Genomic DNA, 15,721 nt, shown 5'->3' on the forward strand with positions numbered 1-15,721 from the left:
CGTCACATGGGCCAGGTCCCAGGCGCTGGCCAGGCTAGTTCCAGTTGGCTCCAGGTGTGCAAAGAAGTCAGATGGCCAGGGGCCCACACAGGCTACCTGAGGGGACAAACAGTTTCATTTATGGGGCTCAGTATAAATGAGGAAGTGTGCTAAGCATTTCTCACGGACTTACTAAGAGATTGTTGTTGTTAGGTCACTAAGCTGTGTCCGACTCTGGAGCCCCATGGACCGTAGCACGCCAGGCTCCTCTGTCCTCCACTATCCCCGGGAGTTTGCTCAAATTCATGTCCATTGAGTCGGCGATGCTCTCTATCTCATCTCAGATACAAATGAGCTTACTTACAAAACAGAAACACAGACTTAGAGAACCGGGGGCAAAGAATGGGGTAAAGACAGTTTGGGATGAGCATTACACACTGCTATATTTAAAATGGGTAACCAACAAGGACCTGCTATACAGCACAAGGAACTCTGCTCAGTTTATGTGGCAACCTGGATGGGAGGGGAATTTGGGAGAGAATGGATACATGTGTAGGTATGGCTGAGTCCTTTCGCTCTCCACCTAAAACGATCACAACATTGGTAATAGGCTAACGCTCTTGGGTTCATGGGGTTTCCCAGGCAAGAATACTGGAGTGGGTTGCCATTTCTTTCTTCAGGGGATCTTGTCCCCCCCAGGGATCGACCCCACGTCTCCTGCCTCGGCAGGCGGGTTCTTTACTGCTGAGCCACCAGGGCAGCCCTTTACCAAGCACTCTAGACACTTACTGTCACCTGTTTATGGCTGAGAAAACGAAGGCACAGACTGGATGTGGGCTGGGTAGAAAGGACACAACTTACCCCAAAGAAACATTGATAATGGTGGCTCTTTATAATTCAGATGATACCATGCCACTGGCGTGAAGCCCCTTCTCTGTGGCCCTTAATCCTTCCTGCACTTCCAGGATGTGCCACTCCTGGAGCAGTTAACAGTCGCCCCTCTTACAAACTCAGCACCGCAGTCCCCAGCGAGGGGAAGGTGGGGTGTAGGCAGAGATAACCCCACCCGGCCCCAACCTTTGCCCAGCAGTGATGCAGAATTTCAATAGCCTGAGCCCTCCCCACACTAGGGGTACCCAGGAGTCAGGCTTTGAGGTGGAGGGGGAGTTTTAGCAGGTGGTGAGCTGAACACAATGAGGAGAACCCTCCCTTCACATCAAGCCAGAAGAAAGGGCTCAGTGGGTAAGAATCCTCCTGCCAGTGCTGGAGACTGGCTCGATCCCTGGTCTTGGAAGAGTTCACAAGCCGAGGAGGAACTAAGCCTGTGCATCACCACTACCAAGCCTTCAAGCCGGCTACTGAAGCCTGAATGCCCAGAGCCCATGCCCCGCAGTAAGAGAGGCCACGGCAGTGAGAAGCCTGTCACTGCAACTAGAGCGGCCCCTGCTCGCCGCAATCAGAGAGCGCCTGTGCAGCAATGAAGACCCCGCACAGCCAAAGATAATGTTCTTTTTTGAAGACCGTCTTCAGGGCTTTCTAGGATCCCCTGCGGTCTGAGGAACCCAGCCGACGCCCCAGCCCCGCCTCGAGGTCTAGAGGGCAAGAGACCGGCTGGCAGCTTTGCTCACAGAGCTGAGAGGCCGACGAGCCCGACGAGGGCCCCATGGGAGGGGGTCAGCGCAGAGGCTGCGGGGAGTGTGCACAGGCCCCAGTGGAGGGCAGGTGGATCTGCCTGGGGGTGTGGAGTCTCCTTGGCCCCCCTGAGGTTCCCATGACATCAGGGGGAGGGTGCGGGGGTGCCCTGCGATGGCCAGGAAGGAGGCGTATAGCTTCTGTCCTTTGACCTTTGCCAAACCTGGAAAAGGAAATGGTAACCCACTCCAGTACTCTCGCCTAGAAAATCCTATGGACGGAGGAGCCTGGTGCAGGCTACTGTCCGTGGGGTCGCAAAGAGTCGGACACGACTGAGTGATTTCACTTCACATCACTTCAAACCCAGAGCACCGCTCAGGAAGGATCCACCGGGGAGCCGTGCCTTGCCCCCGGAGCTGGGCGGAGTCCCAAGCTATGTGCCAGGATGGCTGGCCTTGGCCGAGGTCTGGACAGGAGCTGGGGCAGTCTGGTGAGATGAAGTGAACCACGGTATCTCCCTAAGTAAGTAAGTAAGTAAAGTCACTCAGTCGTGTCCGACTCTTTGTGACCCCGTGGACTGCAGCCCACCAGGCTCCTCAGTCCATGGGATTCTCCAGGCAAGAATACTGGAGTGGGTTGCCATTTCCTTCTCCAGCGGATCTTCCCAACCCAGGGATCGAATCCGGGTCTCCCACATTGGAGGCAGACGCTTTAACGTCTGAACCACCAGGCATCATCTCAGGTCTTCCAGGGCTTCCTTCCAGCCCCGGAAAGGTGGGCAGCGGAAGAGGTGTCCAGGCAGTGAGAGACAAATAAAGCCAAGTAAGACAATGCCACAGCTGTGCCGACTCATGGGACACCTGGGGGCTGTGGCCTTCAGGGAAGCACTGTTTGAGGGCAAGAGACTTTTGTTGAACTCCTGTGGGGAGGGGCCTCCACCTGCCTGGGGAGACCCACCACCACCCAGAGAGGCTTTCCTCACAGGTAAGGGCTCTTGGTGGAGCAAGGACCTAAACCCTGAAACTGTACTGTCTCCTGTGCCCCTCAGCCAGCCGTAAGCAGAACCAGGGCTCAAAGGAATCTGAAAAAAAGATACAGAGTGGGGACTCCATGAAGCCAGGTTTGGGGTACCAAGGAGGAAGGGTTTGAAGGTGGATCTGGAAAGAAAGTATTGTCGCTCAGTCATGTCCAATTCTTTGCAGCCCCGTGGACTATAGCCCGCCAGGCTCCTCTGTCCATGGAATTCTCTAGGCAAGAATACTGCCATTTCCTTCTACAGGGGATCTTCTCCACCCAGGGATCAGCCCTGGTGGGCTGCCGTCTATGGGGTCGCACAGAGTCGGACATGACTGAGGTGAGTTAGCAGCAGCAGCAGCAGCACTGCCGAAGAATCTCCAGAAACGCTCAGACAGTCACAAGGAGAGTCAGCCGCCACCTATGAGTCCATACCACTGCTGGGCTTGCTGAGGGCCATGTGGGGAGCTCTGCTCCGGGGTGTCCTTGACCTCCACACTCTCCTAACCTTTCTCTTTCCTGCAACTCCCACAGGCCTGGGTAGGACCAGCTCGGAGTGCTCTGGAAAAACCCCGGTAGGTGCTGGGGGAGAAAGAGATGGGGGGCACACATCATGCAGGCCAGCCCCATGTGTGTGTTATGAGGGGCACACCCGTGGTGGCAGCTGTGGTTGGAGGTTCTCCAGGCCCAAGGTGCTAGAGGACTGGTGGGGGGTGGAGTGTGTGGGCAGCTGCCCTGTTTTGTTGTATTGGGTTGGCTCAAAAAGCTCATTTGGGTTTTTTTTGGTAAGATGAGCTCCTTGAAGCTCATTAACTTGTGAATTTAGAAGAAAGCATATCTGGCAAAGGAAGTTCAGCCCTCATCCCAAACCAGGAGCGGGGATGGGGGCCTTCTTTGGTCCTGCCTCATGCTGACTAGGCCATAATTACGGCGAGGTCTGTCTTGGACAGCGCGACTGGCGAATTCCCAAGCTGATGTATGCAGCATGGGAGGTTTGGCAGGGTCTTAGCCGCGTATATCACTTAGGGATGAAAGTAGTGGGCTTTGTGTACCAGCTGTGTCACTTTCTAGGTCCCAGTGGCGCCAGTGGTAAAGAACCCACCTGCCAGAGCAGGAGACATAAGAGACCTGGGTTCGATCCCTGGGTCGGGAAGACCCCCTGGAGGAGGAGATGGCAACCCCCTCCAGTACTCTTGCCTGGAGAATCCCATGGACAGAGGAGCCTGGTGGGCTACAGTCCGTGGGCTCGCACAGTCGGACACGACTGAGTGACTTGGGGCAAATCCCTTACCTTTTCTGGGTCTCACTTTCATCATCCACAGAGATAATGACACTTCCCTGCCGAGGCCACTGCGGGGACTCAACTGGCTCGGGGCGGGTGGGGGGGTGCCGATTGCTCAGAGCTGAGATCACCAGGTCTCCAGGCTCTCAAGGAGCTCAGCCTCTGCCCTGACCCAACAGCTGCAGGGGGCTTGCACTCTCCTCTGCCCGGGGCACCGCCGTGGTCAGCTCCAGGGTCCACTGAGTCCCTGCCTGGTGTGAAGCCCAGGCACTCCAAACTCCTCCTCCCTTGGTGGGTCAACTACTCCAGACTTTTATTCCTCCCAGGACCTGAAAGTTGGAGCTGATTGGCTGGCGCAAACACACACAAATGGAGAAGGGTGTGCAAGTGCACGCAGAGGAGGGGGTGGCACAGGGCTCTGTTTCCATGGGAACCAGTGGCACAGGCTGGCTCCTTCCTAGGGTACAGAAAAGGGACACTTGGCTGAGGTTTTGGGCACCTGGCTCCTGGGTGCTTTCCCTGGGGGCTGAGCAAATGTCCCGGAGTCTGCCCTCCTGAGGGGCGGGAAGGAGACTCCCTCCCCAGGATGTCCGGGGACCCTCACCCCTTTCCTCCACGTCTGCCCCGGGAAAGTCTGGTGAGGTCCCTCAGCTGCCCTGATGTGGTCCCAACCCCAGACACAGACAGCAGGGAGAGATGCTGGGCTCCCTGGAGGGTATAAGGAGTTCAGGTTTGGGGAGAGCTCCCCCCATGGCAAGTCCCCATGTGGGGTCAAAGGAGACAGGTGAGGTGGGCACAGGTGAAACAGGTTGAAGGCCCCCTGGCCTGTGACCCGCATGATGTGGCCTTGGAAGCCGTCACCGTCTCTGGGTGGTGTGTCCCCATCGCTGGGGCCATTGAGGGCCCAGCACCCAGAGCTATGTCCCCACTAGGAGCATGCTCTGGATGCCAGGGGTGCCCAGAAGTCACCTTCAAGGCTGCTGGAGGGAGACCAGAGAGACCCTTCTCCAAAGCCCAGTTTAACTGTAAAGGCCCAAGGTCGTAGGCAGGGGTTGGGGTCACTCCACCCCTTGTCCATAAGGAGCTGGTTGCATGAGGGAGGGTGCAGCCAGGAGGGAAGGGGCTGGCCTGTTCTGGAAAATGCTTGGGAGGCTCTCCCTGCTGCCCTGCTGTCCTTCCTGTTGGGCAGGAACACGGGGCTCTCTCCACACCCCCCAGACTTCCCTCTTCCAAGGTTAGGGAGCAGAGAGTGTGTTAGAGAAAGAGACAGATGGGATGGAAGCGGGCATAGACAGAGACCCCGGGTGACAGGGCCAGAGGGGCGACCCGGAGGGAGAGCCGGGCAGGGAGACCGGGAGAGGGGCGGGAAGGATGAGAGCCAGCGAAGGGGAGAGGTGCACGCGGAGGGAGGCTGAGCACGGATCGACACCCAGCAGAAGGGGCGGAGCCTAGGGTGGCAGCGCTGGCGGGGAGGGTGGGCAGGGGGCGGGCGAGGAGCCGCCAGCAGCAATTGCGTCTGGGTCCCGGCAAACATGAGGCAGCTGCCCGCACGGCCGGCTGCGCGGAGGGGAAGCCGGCAACAGTTTTCTCGGTCGTCCAGGATGCAGCGGGCCAAGGTAGGCTCTGGCGGAGCTGGGCGCTCGCCCGGGGCTGGGGGGTGGGGGCTTCGGGGGTTTACCCTGGACCAGGGAGCCTGGCTGTGCCTCTTTGTTTGACTCCATTCCCTGCTGTCCCCTGTAGCGTCACTAGGGAAAAAGTAAGTGTTGGGGTGTCCTGCCTGGGAGGCTAGACTCCTGGGGCCCCCGTCAGTCGGCAAAGGCTTTAGGTGTTTGTGGAACAGAAGCTGGACAGAGGAGTAGCTTGGGGTCACCCATGTGGTTCAGTTAAGTCCCTGGGGCAAGTGTCAGAGTGCTGACCCCAAGCCTCGGACTCATTAGTGCTGGGGAAAGGTTGAATGCTGGGAGGGGGTGTCTTACCTTTGAAGGCTGGTCAATGAGTGCGTCATTTAATTATCCAAGTAATTAATGAATATCCACTTCCTGAAGGGCTAAAGGACCCCTGCCAAGGACACATGTGGTTAGTTTCCACTGTGGGGCTGTTGGGAGGCTGGAGAGAAAGAGAAAGCAAGGGAAATGCCTGCAGTAGAGTTCAAGAGATGGTGTCAAGGAGTTGGGAAGGATGAAGAATAATTAATGCAGAGTAACGAGGAAATGGAAAATAAGCTCACCCCTCCCAGAAGACAGTGAACACTCAGAAAATCTGCTGATGCTTTGCCACCTCCCCACATGTGTGGGACAGTCTTGCTTTGGAGGGAAGAAGAAACACGAGGATTAGATTTGGCTGCTTGTAACAGAACAACCCAAATAACAGTGGTTTGAACACATTTGCCCGCGTTTCTCACACAGAAGTCCAGAGGGAGGCAGTAGAGGGCTGGCACGGAGACCCTATGATCCACAGGGACTAAGTACCATCTGTCTCAGCAGGGACTCAGGCTCCATCTGTCTCACTGGCTTCCATTCTAGAGGTTACCTTAACGTCCAAAATGGCTGCTGGAGTTCCAGCCAACACACACAGGCTGCAGGAAGTAGAAAGAAGAAAGGGCCAAAAAAACCCCACAACCCTCAAATAAAATCAGGGCTTTGTGAGTTAGGAAGAATGGATACTGGGTTAGTCTCTGCCAGTCTCCCCGCCAACTCCATGCCCTTCCCCCTGAGATGGATTCCTACTCTCTGTCACTCATGAGGACAAGCAGTCCAGAGTGGGCTTGTGGCTGCTGGCTCCAGACCACCCTGCCCCTGATCCCAGGCCACCCCCGCCCCCGCACTGTCTGCTCCATCACTCAGTGGCATCAGGAGGATCACATGAGACCCTTCGAGCATGCCGGCAGGGCATGTTGAGAAGGTGCTTTTCTCCCCTTCACCTTAAGTCTCCCCTGCCACCTCCAGGCAGACAGGGCAGGAGTAGAGAAACGCAGAGCCGTGTCACAGGCTCACACACTGTGTGCTCACTATACACATGTGCACAGCCATCACAGGTCATGGGCATCCTTGGACATCAGTCTGAGCCTGTGATGCACAGCCACACCCCATGGCTGTACCCATGGTTGGCCAGGTTGCCAAACCTGCAGAGGTGGGGCTCTCAACTGAGTCAGGCTGCGTGCAGGTGTGCATTCAGCCTGCTGTGTCCACCAGCCACCCGACAATCCCCCTGCTCTTGCCTTTCCCCCACTGGTCCCTACCTGCCAGGAGGCCACGCCCTGTCCCTGCCAGATGAGTGTGGGGAGTGGCTCCCGTCCTCCATGTGCATCTGGCCCTTCCCTTGGTTATCGTGACCCCACACTGGCCCCTGCCCTCTCTCACAGCCAGGCCCCAGTGGGTCCACCATGCCTGCCAATGCCCTTCCTACAGCTGGCCTGGCTGGAGACTGGAGTGGGCCCCACACCTTCAGCTGTGGGCCAGGCAGGGACAGTGATCACCACTGTCACCAAGGTCAGCAGGGAGATTATGAAAAATCAGCTTCTTCTCAGTGGTAAAGAATCTGCTCGTAATGCAGGAGACACATGTGTGATCTCTGGGTCAGGAAGATTCTCTGGAGAAGGAAAATGACAACCCGCTCCAGTATTCTTGCCTGGGGAATGCCATGGACAGAGGAGCCCGAGGGGTTACATACTGTTGTGGGGTCACAAGAATCAGACACGACTTAGCGACTGAACCACCACCAGCACTTGCGGCAATGGGGCTACAGTTCAGGGCGCAGGCTGGGAGGTGGCCTGACTCATCCATCCTCATCACCTGTCACTGTCTTTTGTGGGTCCTCACGAAGTCCTGGGAGGGTGGGCCCTGCCACTTCCCCTTCTGTAGACACGAGGCTTGGGGTCGAGGGTGACGAGGGTGGGCGTGCAGCTCGCCCAGCACAGGGCCAGGACTTGAACTCCCTGAGATCTTAGGAGAAAGGAGCGAGCAGAACCCTTGCTCTGCTCCTGGGTCTTCAGAGAGAGACGTCTTCATGGCCTGGCATGTCCACTGGGACCCTCTACCTGCCCAGGTTCCTGCCTTCTTGCAGGGAGTTTGTGGGAGGTGGTCCCTAATTTTTTCCCTTATTTCCAAGTATAGTAATCACATCCCTGAATTGAATGGCGAGTGAAGTGGTTCTGACTGTTCTCTGAGACAAGGCCAGGGCCGAAGGGCAGAGCCCTGAAGTGGCCGCTCCAGGGTCTTTCCAACAGGCTCTGCACCTGGATTATCTCTCTGGACCCCCACGTGACCCCCCAGGTAGTGCTTGGTATTGTACCCACTTTACAGGTGAGGAGACTAAGGCCCACCCTAGATTGCAAGCTACAAAGTGTTACAGTGGAAATTTGAACCCTGCTCTGTCTTACTCCAAAGCTCAGTTCCCTATGGCTTGTGGGGGGAATAGGGAGAGAGGAGTGTGCCTATAACCAGGCAACTGGTTATAGAAGATGCCCCACCCCGGTTGGGGGCTGGCCCCGTGGAGTTGTGGCCTATTGCACCCTCCGAATACTTTCGTGAGTACACTCGGGTCAGACCCCACCCCAACCATGCCTCCTGAATTATTTGTGTGACCTTGAGCCAGCCACATCCCCTTTTCCAAAGGATAGGACCCCAATGTTTTGACACTAGGAGCCCTTTTCTTATCCAAATCTGCTGCAAGCATGGGAGCTGCTTTGCCAACTGGGGCTGGGGGGGCCATCTGCTCTCCCACCCCATCCCCCGCCCAGGAGCATCTGCACAGCCCTGAATGTGGCCTCTGTGAGGAAGAGGGGAGCCCCTGGTTTCCAAGGCGAAGAAAAAAGAAGGGAGAGAACTTGGCACACCTCCCTTTGCTGGTCCTGCAGCCCCGGCCGGAAGGAGACAGAGCGCAAAGGAGGGTGCAGTGTGGAGTGAGCCACTGTGCGGCCCCTCCCCCAGCTCCAGCTGACTGATGTTTCTCTGGAACAGGCAGGTGCATCTGTCAGCTGTGATCAGCCCACATCCTGGAGCGCCACAGAGCATCCACGTGATGGGGACAAGCCAAGGGGACCTGCAGGCGCCGGAGCGAGGGGTGGGTGTGGGGTTAGCTGAGCTGACCTGAGAAGGATGGCTGAAAGGGCCTGTGCCCGCTCCCCAGCTGGCCCAACTCTGATCTGTTGCCTGAGGCCTTTGCCCAGCGCTCCTCTCCAGCAGGCAGCCCACACCCGTGCCATGCTCAGCCAGGCAGAGCATCTGCTGGTCTTTCCCGGCCTCCCCTGGCCCCCCAGCACATGCCTTTTGAGGCAGGCAAGGGATAAATCTGAGACCTGCTGCTGCTGCTCTGCCCTGTGCCCAGTCCACCCTGGCCCTGTGTTAAGATCCTCTCTCGGCACTTCACTGGTGGTCCAGTGGTTACGACTCTGAACTTCCATTGCAGGGGGCTCAGCTTTGATCCCTGGTCAGGAGATGCAAGAGACTTCAATCCCTGGGTCTGAAAGATCCCCTGGAGGAGGGCATGACGACCCACTCCAGTATTCTTGCCTGGAGAATCCCATGGACAGAGGAGCCTGGCGGGCTACAGCATCGCAAAGAGTCAGACACGACTGAAGCCGCTTAGCACACATGGGTTCTATCCTTGGTAAGGGAACTAAGAGTCCGCATGCCACGGTGTGCAGCTATGAAAAAAAGATCTTGTCTCAAGATGGGCCCTCTGGGCAGTGACTCCAGAGCACCAAGTACTTGGCCCAGCTCTGCCCAAGTGACACTGTGAGCGTGGGCAGTGTCCATCGCCTCCCTGGGCCGCAGATATGCTCATCGCCTCTGCCGGGCCCTCACCTGAGGTTGGGCCCTGTGCTGAGCCGTCGGGGCTGGGGGGCCGTAGGGCAGATCACCCTGCCCCTACATACGTGTATGCCCCCTGGCCTGTCACAGAGCCCACCTCCAGCATTTGGAATTGACAGACCAGCCAAGCGCGAACGTAGCTGCGGAAGTAACACGGCTGTGCCTCTGGGCTCAGCTCCAGGCCCCTCACACCTTAGCTATGTGTCCTCAGACAAGTTATTTAGCTTCTCTGTTCCACGGTCTCCTCGTTTTCCTCCTTGGTAAATAAGATCCTCCGCCAACCCCGCCCCCCCCACACCCCGTGCATAGAGAGAGCTCTGTAAATGGTGCGAGTATCAGTGTTGTCATTTTTGGGTTGCTGAGTCGAGCCTGTGAAGGGCACCCCAACGGGATAGTGTGATCCATGAGCGGCTCAAGTCCATCCCCGGGTTGGTGAGCAGCCTCATTGCCTGGGCAGCAAAGGGCAGGTGAGGAGATGGTGGGCTGGCCGAGGTGGCAGCATCAGAGGCAGGGCAGCGACACCCCAGCGGCCCCCTCCTCAGCACCATGTCCTGAGTGGAGCAGCAGCCAGGCATGTGTGTGTGTGAGTGTGTATGTGTGCCTGTGTGCACATTTGAGTTCTGCAGGGGCTCACGACAGTCTCACCTCCCCTCCCATCCAGGAGGCAGGCTGCCTGGCTGGCATCTATTGATGCCCAGGGGTGGGAGGAAAACCAAGCACTCCCCCCTCCTCCTGTGAAGCCTTCCCATCCCAAATCCTCAGGGCCTGCATGACTCGACGCCCACTGCCACTTCCTGCCATCTGTCCCGAGTGATGGAAATAGAGCGAGCGAAGACGAGTGGGCGCTCACGAGCCTGCCTGCAGCAGTCCCCATGGACAGGGTCAGGGCGCCAGGCAGCCCCACACCTGGAGCCTGCGTGTCCCCGCCGGCCCAGGCTCTGGGTTCGAGACAGCCCCCCCTCCCCATCCCCGCTGGGAGAAAGGGAGAGTGTGAATGCGAGACCCCTTCCTCCCACAGATAAGGCCCAGAATTTCCTATCTGGTGGGATAAGCACTCTAAACCTTGGCTGCACTTTCAGATTGACTGTCAAGCTTTATAAAAATAGAGTGTAGCAGGCCCCACGGAATCAGCAATGCAGCCCCCGGGGAAGGCAGAGGTGGGGAGACTTCCCAAGTGACTCTAATGTGCAGCCAGCTGAGCAGAGCGAGTTGGGTGGCCCTGCTGACGTCACTGGGCCATGGGCTGGGCCCTGCCCCTGGCGTGGGGCAGGCAGACCCTCACGCAGCACCAGGAGGGTGAAGAATAGTGCTGATCACTCCTGCTGGGGGCGGGGTGTGTCAGCTTATTTAAACACCCCCATAGTCCTGTGAATTATCCCCATTTTATCGATAAGCAAACTGAGGCTTGGGTCTTCCCCTGTGGCTCAGTGGAAAGAAGCCACCTGCAGTGCAGGAGACACAGACAACATGGGTTCGATCCCTGGACTGGGAAAATCTTCTTGAGGAGGGAATGGCAACCCACACAAGTATCATTGCATGGGACAATCTCATGGACAGAGGAGCCCGGTGGGCTACAGTCCATAGAGTCACAAAGAGTCAGACATGACTGAAGGGACTGACCACAGACACACACACAAAATGAGTCTCAAGGTGGTCAAGAACTTCATCCAAGGTCTCCCAGCCAGGAGACAAGGGCCCAGGTTTCAAGTCCCTGCCTGGTTGACCACAGACCTCTTCCCACCGTACTTGACTGAAATACCATTCTGCTCGAAATCTTCCCTCCCCTGCCCCCCAAAAGTCTTCCCTCCCTCCCCAGCTAGGTGTGTCTTCTGAATTAGAGGCCAGTGGGTCCTGGCGGCCCTTAGGAAGCTGTTCATGCGGTTTCTCATGCACAAACGCCTGTAAACATTTGGGAGAAGCTAGCCGTGCCTTTTGCATATGCGTGAACTCAATCACTTTACCTCTGGGGAAAGGAGCCTGGATGTTTTCACCCCAAAGGCTGCCACCTGTGTGCCCACAAGTCACCTCTGCCAAGCCTTCTCTGAGATGCTCTTTGGGGGTTTTCTGGAGCCCAGGTGACAAGAACCCCAAAGACTGAGCCAGTTGCTCAAAGGTGTGTCCCTAATGGCCTGACCAGACGGGCCTCCACAGGGTGGAGCTGTGCCCACTGGGCATGGGCAAGTGCCCGGTGGGCTGCTGGCCTTTCTGGGGGCCTGTGGTGGGGCTGTGGGGAGCCACAAGGTAGAAAGTCCCAGTTGCAGTCCCAGTGGTTTGTTTAAAATGGCTCTGGCTCTTTCTGTGGCATGCTGAAAACTCTCAGATGATGATTGAGAGTGGAGTGTTCTCATGGAGAGTCTGGACTGTATTTGGGGGGAGCTGGAAGCCATGAGGGGTATTCTTCCTGTACCATCTCCATGGTGTCAATGTCAAAGTTACTGAGGAGTCCCCTTGACCCTCCCATTGCTGCCCACATCTACGGCAGAACCTAAATACCCACCACACTAATATGCCTCCACCTGTCCCACTGCCTGCACCTGGCTCCATGCTCCACCCTTTTCCCCTCAACCCGGGCAGACCCCAAGCTGGCCTTTGGCCTCATTGTGCCCCAGTTGCCCTCCATGCTCCACCAGACTACCTTTCTGAAGCAACTCTGGACTTGGGTGGGAGAGAGGAGCTGGGGGTAGGGTGTGCCCTGGTAGCAGCAAGCTGCCCACAGCCCCACAGCTGGAAGGTCTAGAATGGTGCCGGCCAGCAGACAAGAGTTTCAGGGTACTTCCCTCGTGGTCCAGGAGTTAAGGATGCACCTGCCAGTGTGGGGGATTCGGGTTTGGCCCCTAGTCGGGGACCTAAGATCCCATAAGCCACGGGGCAGCTGAGCCTGTGCGCCTCAACTAGACAGAAGCCCGCGTGCTGCAGTGGAGATCTCACAGGACGCAACTAAGACCCAACATGGCCAAAATAAATGTTTTCTTAAAAAGTGTATTGCAAGGCACAAGTGTCACTTTAAATGGTCAGGCAGACACATTAAAGAAAGTAAATTTAAAAAGAAAATAAATTAAATATATTCTATTTAATCCAATGTAAATATTATTTCAGTGTGTGCTCAATATAAAAATTGCTAATAAGCTATTATTAATAAGCTAAGAAGAATTGATAAGCTAAGAAGAATTTGAAATCCAGTGTGTATTTGCACTAATGGCATGTCTCCATTTGGACTAGTCTCGTTTCAAACATTCAGTAGCCACATTCAGCACGTGGCTGATGCACGGGACACCCAGTCCCAGAGGACTCAGTTCTCTGAGCTGAGCTGAGCAAGGGAGCCCTCAGACTACAAGTTTTCCAGCTGTTTGTATTCCTTCACCGATTTTGTCTTATCTGCCTTCACAGATTTTGTCTTGCCTGCTGCAACCTGTGCTATAGTTTCTTATTTTTCTTTAAATTAACTCATGTTTTAAATTTCCATAAATTCAGTTAAAAGGGAATCAGTAGATCGTTCTTGTAAAAGGAGAGATGGTAGCAGGTGCAGAGGTAACCATAACAACGCCCCCAAAACAAAACAAGAGCACTGAATTCTAGCAGCCCCCCAACCCTCCTCTCTCCCACTCTGTTGCCTGCTGAGGCTCTGAGCTGAAGCTAGAGGGATGCTTCGGGCACCCAGAGTCTAAGCCAGGGTCCCCAACTTCTGGGATCTAATACTTGATGATCTGAGGTGGAGCTGACATAATAATACTAGATAGAAAGTGCACAGTAAATGTAATGCTCTTGAGTCATCTCCAAACCATTCTCCCTCCATTCCACGGAAGAATTGTCTTCCATGAGACCCGTCCCTGGTGCCAGGAGGGCTGAGGACCGCTGGTCTAAGTCATCCCCTCTCTCAGACAGGAGGTTCTCCCAGGCGTTCCCTTCCTGGAGCCAATGTGTGTGTGCGCTAAGTCCCTTCAGTCGTGTCCGACTCTTTGTGACCCCATGGATTGTAGCCTGCCAGTCTCCTCTGTCCATGGGATTCTCCAGGCAAGAATTCTAGAGTGAGTTACCATGCCCTCCCCCAGGGGATCTTCCCAACCCAGGGACTGAACCCCTGTCTCCTGCACTGGAGGCAGATTCTTTCCCGCTGAACCACCGGGGAAGCGCGCTGCAGCCAGTGACCTCCAGCCAAAGCCCAGCAGTGAACACACGCGAATGTGAACGGGCAGGGCTGGCTCTTCGCTGGCCTTGGGCAACAGAGAACACACCAGATGGGAACGTGGCGATCTTGGTGAGAAGGTATGAGAAAGACCTATTCCAGGATTTGTGCTCCAGCTGGGTGGTTTGCAGGAGGGCCTAAGGAACCCTGAAAGAGGGACGAGGGCGTTAAACACGGCACCTCTCCAAGCACCCAACACAGTGTCTGCTGGAAAGTAGACGCCTTCCCAGCACGCTGCCCTTTCTGTACACCCCCTGCTCCCCCAGCTCCTCCTAGACCTGGGACTTGGAAGAACGGAGGCTGATAACCTGCCCCTGGACTCCCCTGGAGGGCAGGAGCTGCAAGTGCGGGCTGAGGGGCCGGAAATGTCTCAGCACAGCTGCAGCGCTTGCCCTGAAGGTACCTTGTCAGCCTCGGAGGAGGCTGCAGGTCCCGGGCCAGCCTAGGGCCGCTTCTGGGACCTGGCTCGGAATGCTCACTGCTGGGCCTCACGACCCAGATCTTCTGGCTTCACTGATCTCTGCCACCCAGCTCTGGCCATTCCCTCCCCTGAGGGCCATGGAGGATGAAAGGATGGCTCCATCCTTGTTAAAATGCATCAGACGAGCAGGAGGGAAGAAAGCCTCAGCGAATTATGGCGAGAGCTTCAGAGGGCTTTCACTCAGGCATTTTAGGATATTTATGGGGGTTTTGTGTGTTTGTATTTTTTAAATATTCTTTTTTGTATGTATGTATGAAAGGTTTTTTTTAAATGGAAACTTCATTGAGACCATTGCAGACTCACTTGCAGTTGTAAGAAATAAAACAGAGGGGCTTTCCTGGTGGTCCAGTGGCTAAGACTCCGAGCTCCGAATGTAGGGGGCCTGGGACTGATCTCCGCTCAGGGAACCAGAGTCCTCATGCTGCTACAAATAAAAAAGATCTTGTGTCCAGAAACCAAGACCTGCCATAGCCAAATGTATCAATAAATATTTTAAAAAGAAATGAAACAGATCCCGAGTACCCTTCACCCAGGTTTACATGCACTCGTGTGTTTAGTCCTGCGCACTTAAACACACACACAGTATCATATGTGTCCGTTCGTGTTTCCATCACTGCAGTCAACACACGTAACAGTTCCATCACCTCAAGGACTCGTGTTGACCTTTTCTAGCCACACCCACCTCCTCTCTTCCACCTTTCCCCCATCCTTAACCCCTGTCCCACTAACGTGTTGCATTTCTAAATTGTTGCCACTTTGAAATGTTACGTGAATAGAATTACATCCTATTGGGCCTTCGGATGGTATGATATCTCCTGATGGTTTTGTTTGCTTCTCCCTGGCGGCTCACGATGTGGAGCATCTTTGCATGGGCTTCGTGCCACCTGTCTGTCTTCCTTGGTGACATGTCTGTGCTACTCTTCTGCCCATCTGCTAGCTAGAGGCTTTGTTCTTTTGCTGCTGGGTTTTGGAAGTGAGGGTCTTCTGGGTGTCAGGCTCTGTGATGGGGAAGAGCAGTTCACACAGGAGGCCAGGGCCGGCTCTAGGAGCCAACATTCCAGGAGAAAGAGACAGAAATGCACCCAGGTAAACAAATAAAGAGGGTAAGTTCAACAGCCAGCTATGCTAGGGATCACAGCAGGTACTGGTGTGGGTGAGGAGGTGGGGGTCTCCCAGCACCTGACTGAGGCCTGACAGGGAGAAGCAGTCCATCTTGAATGTCCAGGAGGAGTATGCAGGTGAGAGGGGAGGGATTGCAGGTAAAGGTGCCAAGAAGTGTACAGGGGGAGAGAGGAGTGTGCAGGTGGGGGAGGGGAGGGTACAGGGGGAGGGAGAGGGGT

General features: G+C 55.8%; 1 protein-coding gene across 1 annotated transcript in view; it reads left to right on the forward strand.

Moving 5' to 3' along the window:
- Window positions 1-5,403: 5,403 nt before the first annotated feature.
- Window positions 5,404-15,721, forward strand: part of KCNIP3 (potassium voltage-gated channel interacting protein 3) — a 95,002-nt gene continuing 84,684 nt past the window's right edge. The window contains exon 1 of the mRNA XM_040267568.1: window positions 5,404-5,523. Within this exon, the coding sequence (XP_040123502.1) occupies window positions 5,440-5,523 (84 nt within the window). The 5' untranslated portion in view covers window positions 5,404-5,439. The remainder of the gene's footprint in view (window positions 5,524-15,721) is intronic.

The sequence above is a fragment of the Oryx dammah genome, unplaced genomic scaffold, assembly GCF_014754425.2.
Source record: "Oryx dammah isolate SB20612 unplaced genomic scaffold, SCBI_Odam_1.1 HiC_scaffold_25, whole genome shotgun sequence".
NCBI classification, from domain to species: Eukaryota; Metazoa; Chordata; class Mammalia; order Artiodactyla; family Bovidae; genus Oryx; species Oryx dammah.